This window comes from Hemicordylus capensis, chromosome 3 (genome assembly GCF_027244095.1).
Source record: "Hemicordylus capensis ecotype Gifberg chromosome 3, rHemCap1.1.pri, whole genome shotgun sequence".
In the NCBI taxonomy this organism is placed as follows: Eukaryota; Metazoa; Chordata; class Lepidosauria; order Squamata; family Cordylidae; genus Hemicordylus; species Hemicordylus capensis.
In genome coordinates, this window is record NC_069659.1 from 28,844,573 (window position 1) to 28,863,087 (window position 18,515).

Below are 18,515 nucleotides of genomic sequence, written 5' to 3' on the forward strand. Positions count from 1 at the left end.
GGTTCAATCAATATATTAGTCAACTAGTATGTAGTTAATCTATTAGTATGGGCCAAGTTTAATTGGTAGGGCCATTAGCTAATGGTTTCCTTCTTTAATCTCTTAGTTTTACTTTGCTTTTTATATGTAACTGTAAGAGGGAATGAAAAAGAAAATATTAAAGAAGGCTTTTCCCTTCAAACCGTGAGTGCTAAGATTTGTTTATTAAATTGGAAAATACTTCCTTCAGTATCTCCAAATGGCACCTCTGTTGAAGCATTGGTGATATACCAATTTATTTAAATAAAATTGATGCATCAGTTCATTTAATTTATTTTTTTGTTAAAAGGTAGACAACTAAAGTTTATTTAAGCAGTTGACAGCCACACTTGTATGTGTTATAGTCCATTTATTTTGTTATCTTATTACATACGCAGGATCTAATTTATAACAGTAGAATTTAATTGCGACTGAAATTTTTTACAGCAACTGGGCTTGTTTTATAGTGGAAATCATACACATGATACTCTTGTTTTCTTGTAGATCTCTTTTTTGTATTTTGTCATAACTCTGATAATAGTCGATCTGACCATTCAGTACGACTCAACCAATAGTAAATTTCATGGACAGACTACGCGATATGTTTCTCCTTTACAGTTCTCATTTTTTCATTATAGGAAGCCCCATATGTTATGTGGAAAAAACACAGAGATCAGTTTGAAGGGAATGACAAGTATGAAGGATATTGTGTAGACCTGGCATCAGAAATTGCAAAACATATTGGCATCATGTACAAAATTGCCATTGTCCCTGATGGAAAGTATGGAGCAAGGGATCCAAATACCAGAATCTGGAATGGGATGGTGGGAGAGCTGGTGTATGGGGTAAGCATATCCATTTTTGACATTGTCTTTAGCTTAAATCTCTCATAAATTGAGTTATAATGTAAATAGATTCATTAACACTGAGTTATCCAGTAACTCAGATACATACATTAAAAATAGATACATTAACACTGAGTTATCCAGTATTGAGTAAATGTCAACATTCACATGTGAATGCTGACAATCCCTGATGAGGAATATAAATATTGCCTTCAAGCTTCAATAAATAGCTGAAAGGAATGCATATTGCCCAGAAGACCCTCTTTTGTAAACTATGCATGTATGTTCTAGAAACGCTTGACTTGGAAAGAAAATTGCATTTCTGTATGGGAAGAAACATTAAAACAATTTCCCTTTTGATGGGTCATTTCTCAGAACATTTAAACTTGTGAATGTAAAAGTTCCCATACAGTTCCTTTATTATCGCTGGGGAAAGATTGAAATGTATTTTGACGCTACAAGTGAGCCTACTGAGGTATGAAAGTGGTCACCAAAAAGCGTGGTGGTTATTAATATTAGAAAAGCAGATGGATACGGTTGCACTTGCAGTCTCTGCCATTTCTCCCCCCGCCCCATTGTGGTTTCAGCAGATTGCACTGACAGCAATGTCTTTCGTCTGACAAGCTTTCAACCACAAAAGGTTGGTTCAGACATTTTCTTCACTGTTTGGCTGGAAATCCTCTTCTGCCGCTTGAGACTTCGGAGGGCAATGAGGCGGGTGCTCCCATCCATCAGCCTTTAGCATTTGAAAAGCTGACTGGCTGATGAGTGAACAGTCCCCTCCCCAATATTTCCGAAAGAAAAACATTGGGCAACATCCTGACCAATGCTGCTTTTGTACAAGGATATTGCATTAGCACAAGGTTGCTGCACTAGTGCAACTAAGTCTGGAGTTTGTGTTCCGGACTAGTGGTGTGCTAGAAGAAACAACTGTTAGAGGTTGTTGATTTTTACCCACAATAGGTAAAACAGCAGAGCACTAAGGAATGAGTACACACTCCAGTTACAGAGTAGGTAGCAGAGGATGGTTTGGATATTGCAGCTGTTTAGAGAAAACACATGGAGATCCTTGTATGACTAAACACTAAATATTTATTGGTTAAATACACTTAGATAGGAAAGACCTTTATCTAATCTAAAGGACTACATCGTGGATACGTAAGGAGAGAGAGAGATGTTTCCATCTGCTCTCTAGGAGGAAAGGAAGGATTGTGACTCAGCACAGGAAGTGCTGCAGAGTCAGTTCAGGGGTCATAGAGTAGGGACAGATAGGGAGACCCTGACTCACTGTCTCTACTCCCAATGCCCCTAGTGGTCATTAGGACAGTTGGTGCAAAAGGTCGATGCACTGGAAGTTCATCTCCAACAACAACGTTGTGCTTACACAACAGGTGTACAAACTGTGACATGTCTTGTATGTTTTTTGGGAACTTTTACACAACAGAGCACTTTCTAAAATCCCTGGGGCTTTGTACAGCTTTGTGATGTTCTTTTGTTAGCACAACTCTGTTGGTTGTGCAAGTGCCGCACCAGCCAGTATGTTTGAAGGATCCCTCCTTACAGCGTATCATATTCAAGTGCAATTCTATTTATTTACCTAGGGTGTGGTCTACTGAAGTTAAACAGGTCTGGGTATGGTCAATGCCAGGATGGGAGATCTAATGGGAATTCTGTGTATGCTGCCTTGTGTTTATTTATTGTTTATTTATTTAATTTTATTTCTATGCACCGCCCTTCCAAAACTGGCTCAGAGCGATTTACATGTTGTCTTCCAACATAGAAGAAAGGCAGGCTATAAATGTAATGATTTATTATTTATTTACACAGTCAGACAGGTGTTATTGACTGGTTTGTTTTATCCAGGCATCGAGTCCTTCCCAAGGACCTGGGATGGCTGGCTGAATTTATTTATTTATTTATTATTTTTATTATTTTATTATATGTGTTGATGATGATGATGATGATGATTGATTATATTCATTTAATCTAAACCACAACACAGAACCCTGGAATTAGAAAATGTGAAGGGAAGAAGAAATCTGGCAAATATTTCCATTTATTGGTGTACAGTAAAAAATTGCAGAGGGCTGGGGTTCTTACAGCCTTCTAATGACCTTTCCCCCCTTTGAATTATTGATCTGGCAAATAATCCTGTCCGGATTGAACAACATTGTAGCCATAGGAAAATTAATATTGTACAGATGTTTGCATTTCTTTCTAGGTCTCCCACATCCTTGCGCACTGTACTCCCAAATACAGGTGGACCTCGTTATCTGTGGGGGTTTCATTCTCGGCTGAAGCCATGGATAGTGAAACCATGGATAATGAGTCATTGAGTGAATGGAGATTGGGGAGTTAGGTTCCTGGAGGATAAAGAACTGCTAAAATGGCTAAAACCAGAGGAAATAGGAGCAAAAAAGGAACATACCATGCTCTCCAGCTGTCCAGCCATGAACCCCAAAACTGCGAATTCAGCCAATTTTCCACAAAAAAAACCATGGGGGGATTTTTTAACAGAAGAGTCACAAAATGGCTCCTTTAAGCAATATGGTGGCCAGAAATGACCTTGGAGGTCATTTTCGACCACCTAGGATATGCAGATGCATGGATCTTAACCCTTTTTTTTACCGCATATTCTGAGGTTGGGTGCACATGACCCAATCATGGATACACAAATCCACGGGTGCCGAGGCCATGGATGACGAGGTCCACCTGTATACCAATAATTCTACTGGTGGTATTCTGCTGGCAAAGGATGGTCAAATTCAACAACAACATTAACTAACAACAACTTTATTTATTGGCTGTCCTATAACAGTTGTTCTCTGGGCAGCTCACAAAGTGAAAAAATAAAACAACAATTGAATAAAAGATACAATTAAAACATATTAAAACAAAACAAAAAACATTTAATTAAATAAATAAACAAATAAAACAGAAAAACATTTTAATCATTTTTACTCAGAATAGAAGAATACTATCCTGCAGACAAAGAAATCCTAGGTGTTTTCCTGCTGCATCTAGATGACTGAAAGATTATCTACGCACAAGACTGCAGTCTTTGGTGATGAGCTTGTTCACTTTCTGGCAATGAATGCCATTGACTACCTACTGCGGGTATTCCCAAAGGCTCCAGCAGTCAACCCCAGATGAATATTTATTCTTCTGCCATGGAAAGCTATCCATTCGTTGCATGACCAATAAGGTGGTCGTTGCCTATTTGCATCAAAGTCTAAGAAAGAATGGGGATCTGGAATTCAGATAATTTCTGCTACATTTTGCTAGGTTTTCTCAAAATGTATTTTTCACAGGCAAAAAGAGAATGTCAGTTAAGTCACAGAAATAGAATGAAATAGAAATGTCATCCAACCGACACAGACTCGCTTTACATCATATGCTTTTCTTGGATGTGCAGATAAAACTGTAGAGGTTTCTCTATTCCTCTGCCAAAGTGGGAAAGACTGATAACAACTTTTATTAATAGGTGCATTTATTCATAAAAGCTGCTAACATATTGGTACAGTTCCTGTAATAGCTCTTCAATGCTGATCGCCCTGGCTGCCGTTCACAATGCCCCTAAAGTCTATACAGGATATCCATGCAGGCAAGAACATTGTCCTCACCAGGGTTGGGATGGGCTCTAGAAACACAGCAGGAATGTACAAGCAGAACCTTCCCCCATGTGCTGGGTGGTGGGACAAGTGCAGTGGTGCAGCACCACTCGCAGAAGGTCTCCTGTTCAATCCCTGGCATTCCCTGTTAAAAAGAATCTCAGCTGTACTGGGCTACATGACCCAGTTGTCTGACCCAATATAAAAACGCTTTATGTAAAAGATCTGCTTGCATAGGTCTCCAGATGTGCATTGGAGCTCTTGCATTCACACCAGGCTCTTGAATCTGGGAAATTATAAATTGTAGCTAGTTCAGCAGCATCTGGAGTACCACAAGTTGGGAACCCCTGTTTTAAATAGTAAGGTCCTGTTCCAGAGTCCATAAATTAGACTGGTACCTGAGCAATGGAAATACCATCCTTCCTTCCCATTCCTCCAACCTCTGTCCTCTGATTTGATTCTTATGTCTTAAATACATGGAACAAATCCTGGCTGCACTGGTATCCGTAAGATCTTGGTCATTCATTTTAACTGGTCCAACATGTCATTCCATCACTTTATCACAAAGCTAATGATGCTTTGTTGTTTCCTCAGTCATGCATTTTTTGTTTGTACTCCATCTTCATTATCTCATTTTCCTCCTTTTACAGAAAGCAGAAATTGCTGTTGCACCTTTGACCATCACTTTGGTACGAGAAGAGGTCATCGACTTTTCTAAGCCTTTTATGAGTCTTGGCATATCCATTATGATCAAAAAGCCCCAAAAATCTAAACCCGGGGTGTTTTCCTTTCTGGATCCCTTGGCCTATGAGATCTGGATGTGCATAGTCTTTGCCTACATTGGAGTCAGTGTTGTCCTGTTCCTGGTGAGCAGGTTTAGCCCATATGAGTGGCACACAGAAGAGCCGGAGGATGGCAAAGAAGGACCCAGTGACCAGCCTCCTAATGAATTTGGTATCTTCAACAGTCTGTGGTTTTCCCTGGGTGCCTTTATGCAACAAGGATGTGATATCTCACCCAGGTTGGTATCAAATCATGGTTACTTGTTTGCTTTTTAAATGTGTGTTTTATCATCAACAGTTATAATATAGACAATACCTAGAAGATAGCCACTGAGACCATTCACACAATCAAAAACTATGCTCTACCTGGGTTTGGGAGCTATGTGTGCTCCCGATTTTCGGTTGTGTGTAAACAAGGTAGGAGGAAAACCTGGATAGAAGTGATTGTGTGGAAGCAAGGTAGGAGGAAAGCTACTCAGGGTTTTCTCCTACCTTGCTTCCACACAATCACTTCTACCCAGGTTTTCCTCTAAACCTTGCTTCCACACAATTGAAAATAGGGAGCACACACAGCACCCAGACTTGGGTAGAACACAGTTTTTGAGGCTCTTCTCACGATTACGGAGAAGAGCCATGATAGGTTTTGCGATCCGCACCCGCAGACGATCGTGAGCCCTCCCTGGGTGGCCGTGGTGGCCACCCACACAACTGCCAGCTCCATCACGGAGCCGGCTGGGGCGTTCGGGGGCTGCATGGCCCCCGGTAGCTCCAGTATGCCCTGCGCAAGCGTGCGGGGCATACTGGAGTGACGCCCGAGCTGGGAGGCTGCTGGGGTCTTTTAAGCCTCCCAGCTGGAGCCACACTATGGCTACTCACGATTAGAAAAACTGGGTTTGCAGAGTGCTTGCTCCACAAACCTGGTTTAAGGGGAGGGGTCATTTGACTGATTAACCACCAGGAAGCCACCAGGCTCACCTGCAAGCCCGGTGGCTCCCACGATCAGGCGAAATCGGGCTAGGCTCCCCTAGCCCGATTTCACCTGATCTTGGGAATAGCCCCTTTGAATGTATGAATGACCTCACTGTTTCTGTCCAAGGTGTGCTGGCTTGTACTTCAACATCTCCCTTTCCATTCAGACAGGCTTGTTGAACTTAAAAACAAAAAAACAAAAAATTTCAACACATTTCAGTTTCTTGGTTATTCTTGTTATTTTTAAAGTGTCGTCATTATTTCCCCCCACTTCTTTTTTAAAAATGGATGGACGGTGACCAAACAGGCCCAATCAAGTAGTTGGTCTGTGTTTGTCAAAAAGCCAATATGCTTTCCAATATCACAGAATTGTTCTAGAACTGTTCTTTGTTTAGTGGCGGGGAAACAGGGAGCATGGCTTAACACAGGCTGATTTTGTGTCATCACAAAGATAACTTGAGTAAGAACACAGGTCATAAGAGGACCATTTCAGCAGTCATATTTATAACATCTTCACTTCTAGCAGGGAAATTAGGTGTGTATAGCACATGTTGATTAGGTATCTTTGTTAGATTCTTTCTAATTGTGCCTTTCATTGAAGCAACTGTGTCCTCTTTTAGGAAACATAGTTAAAACTAAAACTACTACTACTACTACACCACTACCACTACTACTTGGTGTATATTTCTCCTTTATCCTTGTGCCACACTTTGTCCTATACTGAGCATTGAATACTAGGGGGAACTTTACTAAGTAGAGTACTTAGTGTTTTACTCCCAGTCCCTGCTGCTGAGTTACTATATTTCCTGTCTTAATGGTGTCTCTTCTCTCACTGCCTCTCTTCTCTCGCTGCCTCTCTTTCTCTTTCTCTCCTTGGCATAAGAGACAGGAAGATTTGTCTTATCTTATTCATGTTTAGATCCCTCTCAGGTCGCATAGTTGGAGGTGTGTGGTGGTTCTTCACACTCATAATTATTTCATCATACACTGCTAATCTTGCTGCTTTCTTGACTGTTGAGCGAATGGTCTCACCCATAGAAAGTGCCGAAGATCTTGCCAAACAAACTGAGATTGCATATGGAACACTGGACTCTGGGTCAACAAAAGAATTCTTCCGAGTAAGTTGGCATGCCTCCCGAGGCCTGGTTTCCTTCACCAATGTGCAAAGTGTTCAGAATGCAGCTGGAATAATATTGCATTATGGATAATAAGATTTGCAGTCTGTAGCAACGACAATATTGATGTTATGTTTTTTAACTCCAGTATCACTTGTTGGCATTTGCAATCATTTTAATTTGTGGCGAATATATTGATCTTGATGTGGCAGGCTAGGAATTGCCCTGAGGGATTGTGGAAGCAGAGGTAATTAAAATAGCATTGCTTTACTGGCTCATTGGAAGCCACATCACTGAGACAAAGGGGAGCATTGACAGACCTTTGATGATTATAAGGGGTCTTATGGATTCTGCAGCAAGCATTCTTTGGTCAAAAGGTGTGTGATGATATAATGACCCAAGCATTGGATTAAACAAAATGGGTACTTTATACCACTATGAGAGATATTATTCCCATGGTTTAACCTCCTACCAAAAAGATGTTAAGCTATATCCTCACATTAATTTTGTTTGCTCTGCTACAAAGAAGCAAAAATCTTCTTCTTCTCATAGCTTCAAAGCAGAAAATACCAGACAAGAAACATCCAAAGCAGCCACATAGGTACAATGGAGTGGGGGAGGGGAGGAGAAATCCACCACCACCATGAAGTAGGAGGGGGGGCAAATCTCCCACCACATTCCTCCCGCCGTGTCATCACCAAGATGCAGGGGGTGTGGCTGGCTCTGGGAAAGAGCAGCCTGCAAAGCACTTGATTCACCAATTGAGTGCTTTGCTTGTTTTTTCTCCCTTGTGAGTGTGGCCAGCGCAGCAGCCGTGGAGGAGGAACTTGGTGATGGCCTGTTCCTGGGCCGCCACCCAGGTTGCTGCGCCCTTGATCCAAAGCTAAGGACTTTTACGTCCCACTTATATTAGTGCTTCTCTCTGTTGAGATTAATGGGTCTTGAAAGCACTTAGTGAGAGAGAAAGCACTTAGTGAGGGAAAGACCAGAAAATGTAGCTCATGCCACAGGCTAGCAGCAAAAATGCCTGCCCTTGCCGAACTGCTAAGGTTGTCATTCCTGACCATTTAATGGTTGGAGGAGGTAGTCTTGTTCCTCAGTGGATGGAATTGTGGCCTGTTTGTCTCAACTTGGTTAATGTTAAATTAATACAGGGTTGTTGTTGTTGTTGTTGTTTTGAAAAAGCAAATATTTAACTTGGGCTAGATAGCGTGCATTGCCATTACATGGAGAGCTTAAGAACATAATCGAGCCAAATATTAAGCGCTTTCATTTTATTCAGTTAAGCACACTATCAGTTAAGTGGGTGAGTTAAGCAAATGCTTCCGTCCCCTGCACTGAAGTCAATGAGACTTCAAAAAGGTTAGCTTTTGCTGGATTGTGCCCACTGTCACCTCTACTTACAATGTGGTCTTCAGTCCCAAATATGAACAGAGCATAGTTTACTGACCCTAGATAAAAAGCACTAGACCACATATGCTGCAACTGCTTGGCGCAACTGTGTGTACGAGGGCATACATGTATGTTTACATCCTCTCTGAGCCCTGTTACACTTCAAGAGGAATGCAGAGAGGTCATAGAACCAGGTCATAGGATGGTTTTTTTCTGTACAACCCATGAATGTCAGGACTTGAGCCCGCAGTGGGTCCTGAAGATAGGACCTGAAGGATGACAGGTGGCAATTCACCCAGTGTGCCACCACCTAATGCTAGCACAGGGGTCCTCAAATGTGGGTCCCCAGATGTTGTTGGACTACAGTTCCCATAATCCCCAGTCACATTGGGCACAATGCTCCAACAACATCCTGGGATCCAAGGATGGGAATCCCTGTTCTAGTTAAAGGAGGGAACTGTGGGGAAATCAATGAGACCAGAAAGTCAATTCTCTTAACAGCAATAGGCTGGAGCAGGTCTTGTGGTGCTCCCCTGTCTCCTTACAGCTTACAAGACAGGCTTGTTCAATGGTCTGAGCAAAGTGCCCTCCTCTTACACTTGATCTGAGTTATAAGTGCCTGCTTGGTGAACTTTTCAAAGCCTGTCATCAATATGGTAAAACATTTGTACTGCAGACATTCTTGTAAAAGAGAGGTAGAACCTTCGTAACTGGAACTTGAATTAGATGTTTATGAAAAAGGTGATGAGGCTCTCCACACGAGCAGTGTGGAGAGACTTACCGGGCTCTGCGGGGAGAGCAGGAGCAGTTGCTCATTGCTGGGCAGCCGGATTGGCCGCCCACATGACTACCGACTCTGTCACGGAGCCGGTAGGGGTTGCAGGGTTCACTTACAAGTGCGTGGGTCATCCTGGAGAGACCCCCAAGCCTGGGAGGCTTATTTTAGCCTCCCAGTGGGGGTCTCCTCAGGAGTCACCACAAAGCCACACCGTGGCAACTCACAATCAGGAAACGGAGGTTAGCGGAGTGCTTGCTCCGATAACCCCGTTTAAGGGGAGGGCTTCTTTGGCAGGCTAGATGCCAGAGAACCACCGGGCTCACCCGCAAGCCCGGTGGTTCTCATGATGCGGAAAACTCCTTTAGCCCGGTTTTCCCCCATCGTGAGAATAGCTTCAATGTAGTCAAGTATATTTAAATAAAGAATAGTTGTTTCAGATTTTTGTGGGTGTGCATGTGCTTGAGCAATGCACATACATCCCATTCTATAAATCTGCATACACTAATTGCTTATGTTGCACCTGTAACTATTTTCATCTCTGTTCAGGCCCTCACTTTGCCATTCCTGCCATGTATGGTACCCCAAAGGGCAGGGGTACATACGTTTTAAGAAGGGGATGGTTATAGACAAGCTTCTGGCAAATCTCTTCATAGCTGGTCCATCAAGCTCCCATTTCAGACTTCCTTCTGACCATTTCAAACACATGGATCTTCAGCTGCTTACTCTGCACTTGGTCTCAATCCATAAGCAGGGCTGATGAAGGCTGGGATCAGCTTTTAGAGGACATGACGAAGAGTGGCTTTGGACTTGATGATCCCAAATAGCCAGCCAAATGGCCACCATCACACATAGCTGATGCTGCATGATTGTCATGTCCAAAGGGGGAAGTTGCATGGGGAAGTTCTGCACAACAGCTACAGTCGCTACAACTTCTCTTTACAAGATCCCCTTTAGACACAACAGTGCTGTGAATTGCCAGCCAAACACAGAAACGACAGAGCATTCTGCTGGCTGTGTTGGACTGTCATATCCAAAACCACACTTAGCTGGTAACATTTTACTTCATGCCATGAACGTTGGCAGCTAATGAAACGTGTTCTCATATCTTTGCTTCCTTCTGTTTGCTGTGGATTCCGTCCTGAAATAACTGTTTTGTGTGCAGTCCTGTTAGAGTCAAGTAAGCAAGTGTGTGAGATGGCCAGAGATGCCAAGATCGTCTTTCTATGAAAGTAACTATCAAAAGATATCTGTTCCCCAGTGGAATGATCAATAATTCACTTGACTCCAATATATTATTCAGTTTTTGTGGCGATCTCCTCCCTTTGCTGTATCTAATCTCTTTTTAATTTCCTTCAGAGATCAAAAATAGCAGTGTACGAAAAGATGTGGGCATACATGAGCACAACAGAGCCATCAGTGTTCGCTAGGACTACGGCTGAGGGAGTTGCCCGTGTCCGCAAATCCAAGGGCAAGTTTGCCTTCCTCCTGGAGTCCACCATGAATGAATACATTGAGCAGCGAAAGCCATGTGACACCATGAAAGTGGGAGGAAATCTGGATTCGAAAGGCTATGGCGTAGCCACACCAAAGGGTTCTCCATTAAGGTGGGTGGAATAGTATAACAATATAACATGTGTTGTTATAGTATTCCACCTTCCCTGATGCCCCTAATCTAGTTCTTTTTATGTTGTTCTGTGGACATGGTATGTTCTTTTTTCCTTTTTCCATTTCATGTTTTCGATCGACAAAGAGGTAACTGTTGCTGATAACCAAGTCCATGGAATAGTTATAATCAACCTATATCTATCAAGGCCATATAAAAACCAAACTGGTTGAACACTGCTTCTAAGTTTTTCTTAAGACAAGTGTAATGCCATATATTCAAGCTCATCAGCCTTTGTTTCTCCAAATTTCATATCAGAAACTTACCCTATCATGTTTTTAGTTATTATCTTGGACAGATACATACTAGATAAGATATTGCTTTTCTGACCTTTATTTCAGAAAGGCAATATTATGGAGACTAGGGATGTGCACAGGACCACGTGCGGGTAGCTCGATGGCAGGGGGGTCGCACTTACCCCTCCCTCCGCTCCCCCCCCCCACCGCCAATGCCCGGTATTTCCCAACAGCTACTTCCGGCCACTTCTGGCAGAAGAGCAAACGGGGCAGCAGTGAAGTATGCTGCCACCCCGTAGGAATTGGGAAATACCGGGCGCCGGCGGGGGGAAAGCGGAGGGAGGGGTAAATGCACCCTCCCCCACCCTTAAAGTGTGACACACACAGACTCTGCCTTCGAACCACCTGGTGCTCGAACCTGTTCGGAGGCCCGTAAAAGGGCCTCCGAACAGGTCCATGCACATCCCTAATGGAGACAACCTCCCTATTTCCTCCATTATTAAAGCATCCTTTAATTTAGAAAATAACTTTAAAACTTACCATTTTTATTTTCAGCATTATTATAGAAGTACTGACTTGAAAGTCACCCAATTTCATGTAAACCATTTCAAAACTAGGAGGTAAAATTATGCCCTTATGACTTGAATAGCCTTATGTTGTATACTTACTTACGCATATTTTTCAGGAGGTAAGTCTTATTGAATTCAGTGGGGCTTACTCCCTACTAAGTATCTTTAATATTGCAGCCTTAAGCTGTAATCTATTGCATACTTACCTGGGGATAAGTCCCACTGAGCACAGTGGGTCCTATTTCTGAGTAAACATGCATGAGATTACAATGCACATCTTTATTGTTGCATAAAAATCCATTTATTTCCCAGGTCATCACTGGGGAAGAATTAGATTTGTACTGAAAACTGACCAAGTCAGCTTATATATTCATTTGAACTAGGCAAATAGTGGCCTTGTTGGACAATGCAAAGTTACAAAAAGGCTTCTATTATACTGTTTGAAAAATCCCAGTGTCTGCTTTTTTATAATGTGAGAGGGATAATATAAAATGACAGATCTGCCCACAACTTACCTAGCCACCTAAAAGCTAAAATTTTTGTTGCCTTAAATGTGTTGCTGTCACTGACTTGTGTCTCCCTGCACATCCCAGTAACATTTAGTTAGAGCAGATGTGTGACACGACACCATCCCACTCTGAATTTGTCCACTCCAGCCTACGCAACTTCATATTTCATTGACTACAAGGCTCTTCTCATGATCGGTGAGAAGAGCCTGGTTGGGGTTTGCAGGGAGAGTGGGCTTGGCCTGCTCTCCCTGCACACAAGCAGGCAGTCTGCTCTGGGCGGCCAGAGCTACTTTACAAGGCTGAACGTGCAAGTGCAATCACAGAGCCATAGGAAGGAGATGCAGAGCAGCAGCAGCCTCACATTTTAAAGTAACATGTAGTAAAATGGTAGTAACCCCCATGAAGTAAAAATGCCTTGATTTCATGGTTTTCTAGAAATCTGTGATGCAAAATTCCTAGGCTCTTAGCTCATCAGAGAGGTGCCCCAACAATTTCAGTATGCCGATGAATGAATGAGACAATCAGTCTGTCAGTAGGTCCAAAGCATCGTGTTATTAATAATGTTACTTAGACTTTCTTGCTTTTCACATTCTGGTGAAAGCTAGAGTAATTCCACTGACAGTGTGGTTAGAAGGGATACATTTAAGGTATCTCAGGATCCAAAAGAGAAAACCATAGCAGGAACTAGGGCGGGGAAGAGGCCTTGTTTTCTGCCAGAAGATAGGGATGTGCACGGAACTGGTCCGTAGGCCCTTTATGGGCCGCCAAACCAGTTCGAAGAACCGGTGGTTCCGCCAGTCCAATGCCAGGGGGTGGCTCTTTAAGGGCGGGGGAGGGTGCACTTACCCCTCCCACCGCTTCCCCCTCCCCCGGAACTCCATTATTTTCCAAATAATGTACCTCCTTGCTGCCCCTTCCCCCGTTGTTGGCCAGAAATGAGGAAGTATAGTCTGCACATGTTCCCGCTGTTGCGCGTGTGCCCACCACACATGTCGCACATCACGTGCAATGTGTGCAGCAGGTGTGCGCCTGCGACAGCAGGCACACACGCAGACTATACTTCTGCTTTTCCGGCCAACAACGGGGGAAGGGGCGGCAGGGAGGTATGCTACCGCCCCATGGATTTTGGAAAATAATGAAGCGCCAGCAAGGGGAAAGCAGCAGGAGGGGTAAGTGCACCCTTCCCCACCCTTAAAGAGCCACCACCGTCGGACCGCAGATCTGCAATTCCATGCACACCACTACCAGAAAAAAATCGCCATGATTACCTAGTTAACATTAATAAGGTAGAAATTTGCAGGTTTCACTCTCATATTGATGGAATCAATAATTCATCATAGGCCTAGTTGCTTATTCACCACTTGATGATGATGAAATCCTTTGGTCAAGGAGATGAGAGTCACCACTTATTTCTACTATTGCTCATGGTTCTTTTTGTTACACATGGATTTCCATTTGAACCCCATCCTATTTCCTTTTCTTTTCAGACTTCTGATGTTCAACCAGTACATAGCAATTGATTTTTCAGCACGTATTTCTGACTCTCTAGCCCAGTTGTAGTTCATACATATCAGCAAAGGGTGAAGGGGAAGAAGAAACACTTGATGTGTGTTTGGGGTTTGACTGGTCTTAGTGGGCCACATGGCAGATCATGGGTTTCTTCACCCTTCCTTCTTTGCTGATATGAGGCTTCAACCAAAATGTGGCATGAGCCAAAAACCCTATGGCAATGGGTTCACTGTGAAAGTCACAGGCTGCAGCAAAATGACAGTTTGCAAGCAAATTGATGCCATGTCCCACCCACAGTTTTTGGGGTGGGGGAGAGTGCAGTGTGGAAGGGCATAATTAGAGGAGATGCTGCGAGATTCATGATCAGATCTCCTGAGTTTTTATTTCATTTGTGTTGAAACAAAACAACAATGTATCCATGAAGTGAGGAGAGGCTCAAATCGTTTCAGGAGGGTGATGCTGGGAGAAGAGCATTTACCCTTTCCCCCATGCCTATTTCCCAGTCTAAACTGCTCACCCTTAAAGTTATTGGCTCTACAAGGAAGAAAAAAACTCAAAGCTGTGTATAGTAGCTTAGAGGTGCAGTATTAGCTATTCCCCTCCCCTCCCCCCCCTTTTTTTTTTTTTGCAAATCCACTCACAGTAGCTGTGGCCTGAATTAGGGATGTGCACAAACCAAAAATTTTGGTTCAGTTCAAATTCTGATCAAATTCGAACCAAACTGCTTGTTGCTAAACTGGTTCGATCAAACTGGCTGGCTGGTCTAGTCCATTAGACTGAACTGGTTTGGCAGATCAAGCGTGGCTATACTTGTAAAGGGGAATCCAGTGAGGATTCCCCTTTGCAATAAAAGGGTCAGGGTCCTGGGAAGTTCTACGCGGTGGCCGGGTGGGGGTGGCGAGAGAGAGATTTAATAAGTCTCACTCGGACAGCACCACTTGCTGGTGTTGCCTCTCTCACACACACACTCCAGTGCAGCCCAAGCATGTGCCACGATGTCTCCTTTAGCAGGCCACCCGCACGGCAGCTTCATTCCAGCTTCCGCACATCTATGGAGGCTGGAACTGTGGCACCACTATGTGGGTGGCTTGCTACAGGAGGCGTCGTGGCACACACTTGGGCTATGGGCTGCACTGGGGTAGGGGGTGAGTGGTGGCGCTGGCAGATGCGCTGGCTGGGTAAGAACTAACACTCTTGCCCCCTCCTGTTCGATGCCAAACGAGTCCATCTGAACCGGGCTTGGTTCGGTTCAATCGTGGACTGACGCTCCTGGTTCCGTTTGCAGTTGAGCTGCCGAACTGACCTGTTTCAAGACAAATCAGTTCAGCATTGAACTGTTCATGCAGACCCCTAGCCTGAATAGCTTTGTAGCTCCTATTATTATCTCTGCTTCTGGAATGTCAGCATTGACAGTGGCCGACATCCTGACTAAGGCAGCCTGCTTGCAGCTAAGGAAGCACATGTGAAGCTGTTGCATTCTGGGATAAAGCAGTGAAGGCACTTGGGCAAGGGAGGCAACTTTCACCAATCTCCCCTTCCCTATCTGCCTCTCAAGGGCATTTCCATTAGGGACAGAGTACTTCAGAGGGAAGGGGAGATAGGTAAAAATTACCTCTCCCGCGCAAGACCCTGCTCCATTTGTCTGGAGTGCAGCAGTTCCACACATGCTTCCTTTGCTGTACATGGACTGCCTTAGTCAGAATGTCGGCCTTTAGCTACTATTTGTGCATTTATGGTGTGTACTCCTGAAATGATGTTCACCTTACTTAGTGAATGCTAATCTAGTTTTGTGGGTGCAATAATTTTAAAACTGATTCAACCGTCCCATTCCCCCTCCTCCAATATTTCTTTTCTTTTCTTTTTTACCAATTCTTTTAACAGCATGGAGATTACAGGAAAAGATTCCTTTCTAGTTTTATACAATTATACTTTAATTAATTAATTAATTAATTAATTATACTTTAATTACTTTGCATATACCAGTCCAGGTTAAATGGGGTCCAGTTTTCAACCAAGTTGCTTCATGGTGTAGCTCCAGATCGTTCATGAATTGTTATCAGTTCAGCCAATAGAGAATAGGTCTTTTTCAGTGTTGGGCCCACACAATCTTGACAGCCAGTAATAAATGTGTTGTATTTAGGTGATACAAAACATTTTGCTGCAGCGCATTAAGAAATACCATCATTAGATCAGGATTAAACCATGTTTCTTTGTTGCGCTAAGGCACAACCTATCATTTTTGCTACTTCTCTCCGGCCTTCCCATTCGGTTTCATGGATGGATTCAGTCCACAGTTGTGAGCATCATTATCATCAACAACACATCTGATAAAATGACATCAAGCCCCTGTGATGGAACTGGGGCAGATGGTGCATCCATTGAAGTATTTGCAGCTGAAAACAATTATTTGCAGAAAACAAGTATTTGCAGCTGAAAACAATTTTTCAACCTAACCTACTTCACAGGCTTGTTGTGAAAGAGAAACTCAAGTATGTAGTACACCACTCTGGGATCCTTGGAGGAAGAGCGGGATATAAATGTAAAAATAATTATTATTATTATTATTATTATTATTATTATTATTATTATTAAGTACTCATACGGGCTTTTGCCCACATTTTGCCCTACATATTCAGCAGGTAGGAATCAGAACTGTGTCATGCATGTATGTGTGCTTTGAAGATCACAGTGAGTGGTTAATGCTAAAGCACAACTCTATTATGCTTGCAGATTGTTTTGTTAAGAATAGTTGGCTTGTAAAATGAAAAAAAAACCCGGAACTATGCTGGGCACACACAAGGTGCATAAAATGTCCAGGGTTCATGGCCTCCCTGCCCCATTGGGTCATGCTTCTTTCTGTATCTGGTTTGATGTCGCTGTATCTTTTGCTGGAATGATATTGGTGGCCATCCTGACTCACTTTGCATTTGCACAGTGTACAAAGTTGTGCTAGTGCAAGAAGACTGTGTAGCTGAGCTAAATAACAGGGATCTTCAGAATTGCACACTTGTACTATTGTGCAGAAGTTCCCTGCAAATATATAAGGCATACCACAGGTTGCTCACATTGTTGCACATGTGCAACACTAGTCTGGAACTCAAGCTCCAGACTTAGTGCAATAGCCTTGTGCAAAATAAATCTTGATCAGGAAGTCAGCCAGTAAGGTTCTCATGACCAAAGTGGAGTGGGCTGGGTGGAAGGCAGGATCCTACCTACATTCTTCCAGATGATCAGAGCCTCTTCTGGGTTCCTTCACTCACATTCCCACATGACTGGTGCAAAGGCTGTCTCCCAAAGTGGGGTCAGGAAGAGGAAGTCCTCCCATATCCCACAATGCACTGCACAAGCAGCAGAGAGGCAGCCTGTGGCAGTGCTGCAATGGTCTTCTATCTGGCCACACTTTTAACAGCACTCAATGGCCGCTGTTCCCAGCAGCCATTTTTGCCAGTGTAGTGCTACAGGCAACCAAAAAGTTCAGTAGGACAGGCTCCTTTCCCCTCCTACCTCACGTTTTACCCAGGTAGCAGATCTGGGCTGCCCGGGTCTGGAGCAACTGGGTCAGGATGACTCCCAGTGGCTCAGACAACGTTAGTTGCCTGGGTTAACTCTCTCCTACTCAGGAAATTTGTTTCGTAGGAATGGGTTTAGTCTCTCTTTAGCCAATGCTCATCTGTTTTAATAGTTGCAATAATTTTATATGTGGGTCATTTTTCAATTAATGGGAAAGAGCAGGGGAAGAATTCCTTTGAGATTGTCAAGCAACTACAAGATGAGCATTTCAAACACTTTTCAGAATGTAAAGAGCCTAACCTTTTATTTCCATAAATGTTTCTGCTTTCCTTCACACAGGCAATACATGTTTGAAAAACATTTCACAAAAGGAGATATTGGGTTTCCTAATACAGCCCTGAATCATTGTTGCACATCACATGAGTATTACGATTCAAAATTGGCATAGTTACAAAAAAGCTTGCTCCTCCAGTCTCTTCTTTTTACCATGGACCTGACAATAATAAGCTCAAACCTGCTGCCTGCTTGGGACACTTCATCACAACCACAAAAATGGGACTTTTGCATGGGAGATGCATGGTAGAGATAAAATGGTAGATATTTGCTGCATCCCTAACCATTTTCTGGTCAAGCCAAAAGTGAATACTGCTTTTTCTGGATGGCTGCAAAATAATTATTTCCCTCTATCCTCTCATTGTACTCTAATCTGAAGAAGGGCAGGTGTGGGGGAGAAAAGAGCAGCTTCATCAGACTGTATGGGGAGATGTACACTGAGAATGCCAGTCCAGAGAGCCCCATTTACACCTAGCTAGAAGACAATAGACAGTTCTGCTGCATACGCTTCTACTCTGACTAATGAGTGTGCAATGAAGAGTATTGTTAAAAGGAGTCTGGCTATTTGTTTGAGGGAGTAAATATCACTGAGCAATCATCTCGCTTATGGTAATATGCAGTAGCATTGCTCAGTGTGACTTCAAAGGATGGCACCTGACATATATTTTGCTCCATG

General features: G+C 43.2%; 1 protein-coding gene across 8 annotated transcripts in view; it reads left to right on the forward strand.

Annotated features, from left to right (window-relative positions):
* GRIA4 (glutamate ionotropic receptor AMPA type subunit 4) overlaps positions 1 to 18,515 on the forward strand; it is a 366,881-nt gene that overhangs the window by 297,392 nt on the left and 50,974 nt on the right. For all 8 annotated transcript variants that reach the window (XR_008320488.1, XR_008320486.1, XR_008320487.1 and 5 more), the window contains exons 10-13: positions 657 to 863; positions 5,125 to 5,495; positions 7,145 to 7,343; positions 10,867 to 11,114. Coding sequence is in view for 5 of the 8 variants with exons in the window: in XM_053313247.1 (XP_053169222.1) it covers positions 657 to 863; positions 5,125 to 5,495; positions 7,145 to 7,343; positions 10,867 to 11,114 (1,025 nt within the window). In the remaining 3 variants the exon portion in view is untranslated. The remainder of the gene's footprint in view (positions 1 to 656; positions 864 to 5,124; positions 5,496 to 7,144; positions 7,344 to 10,866; positions 11,115 to 18,515) is intronic.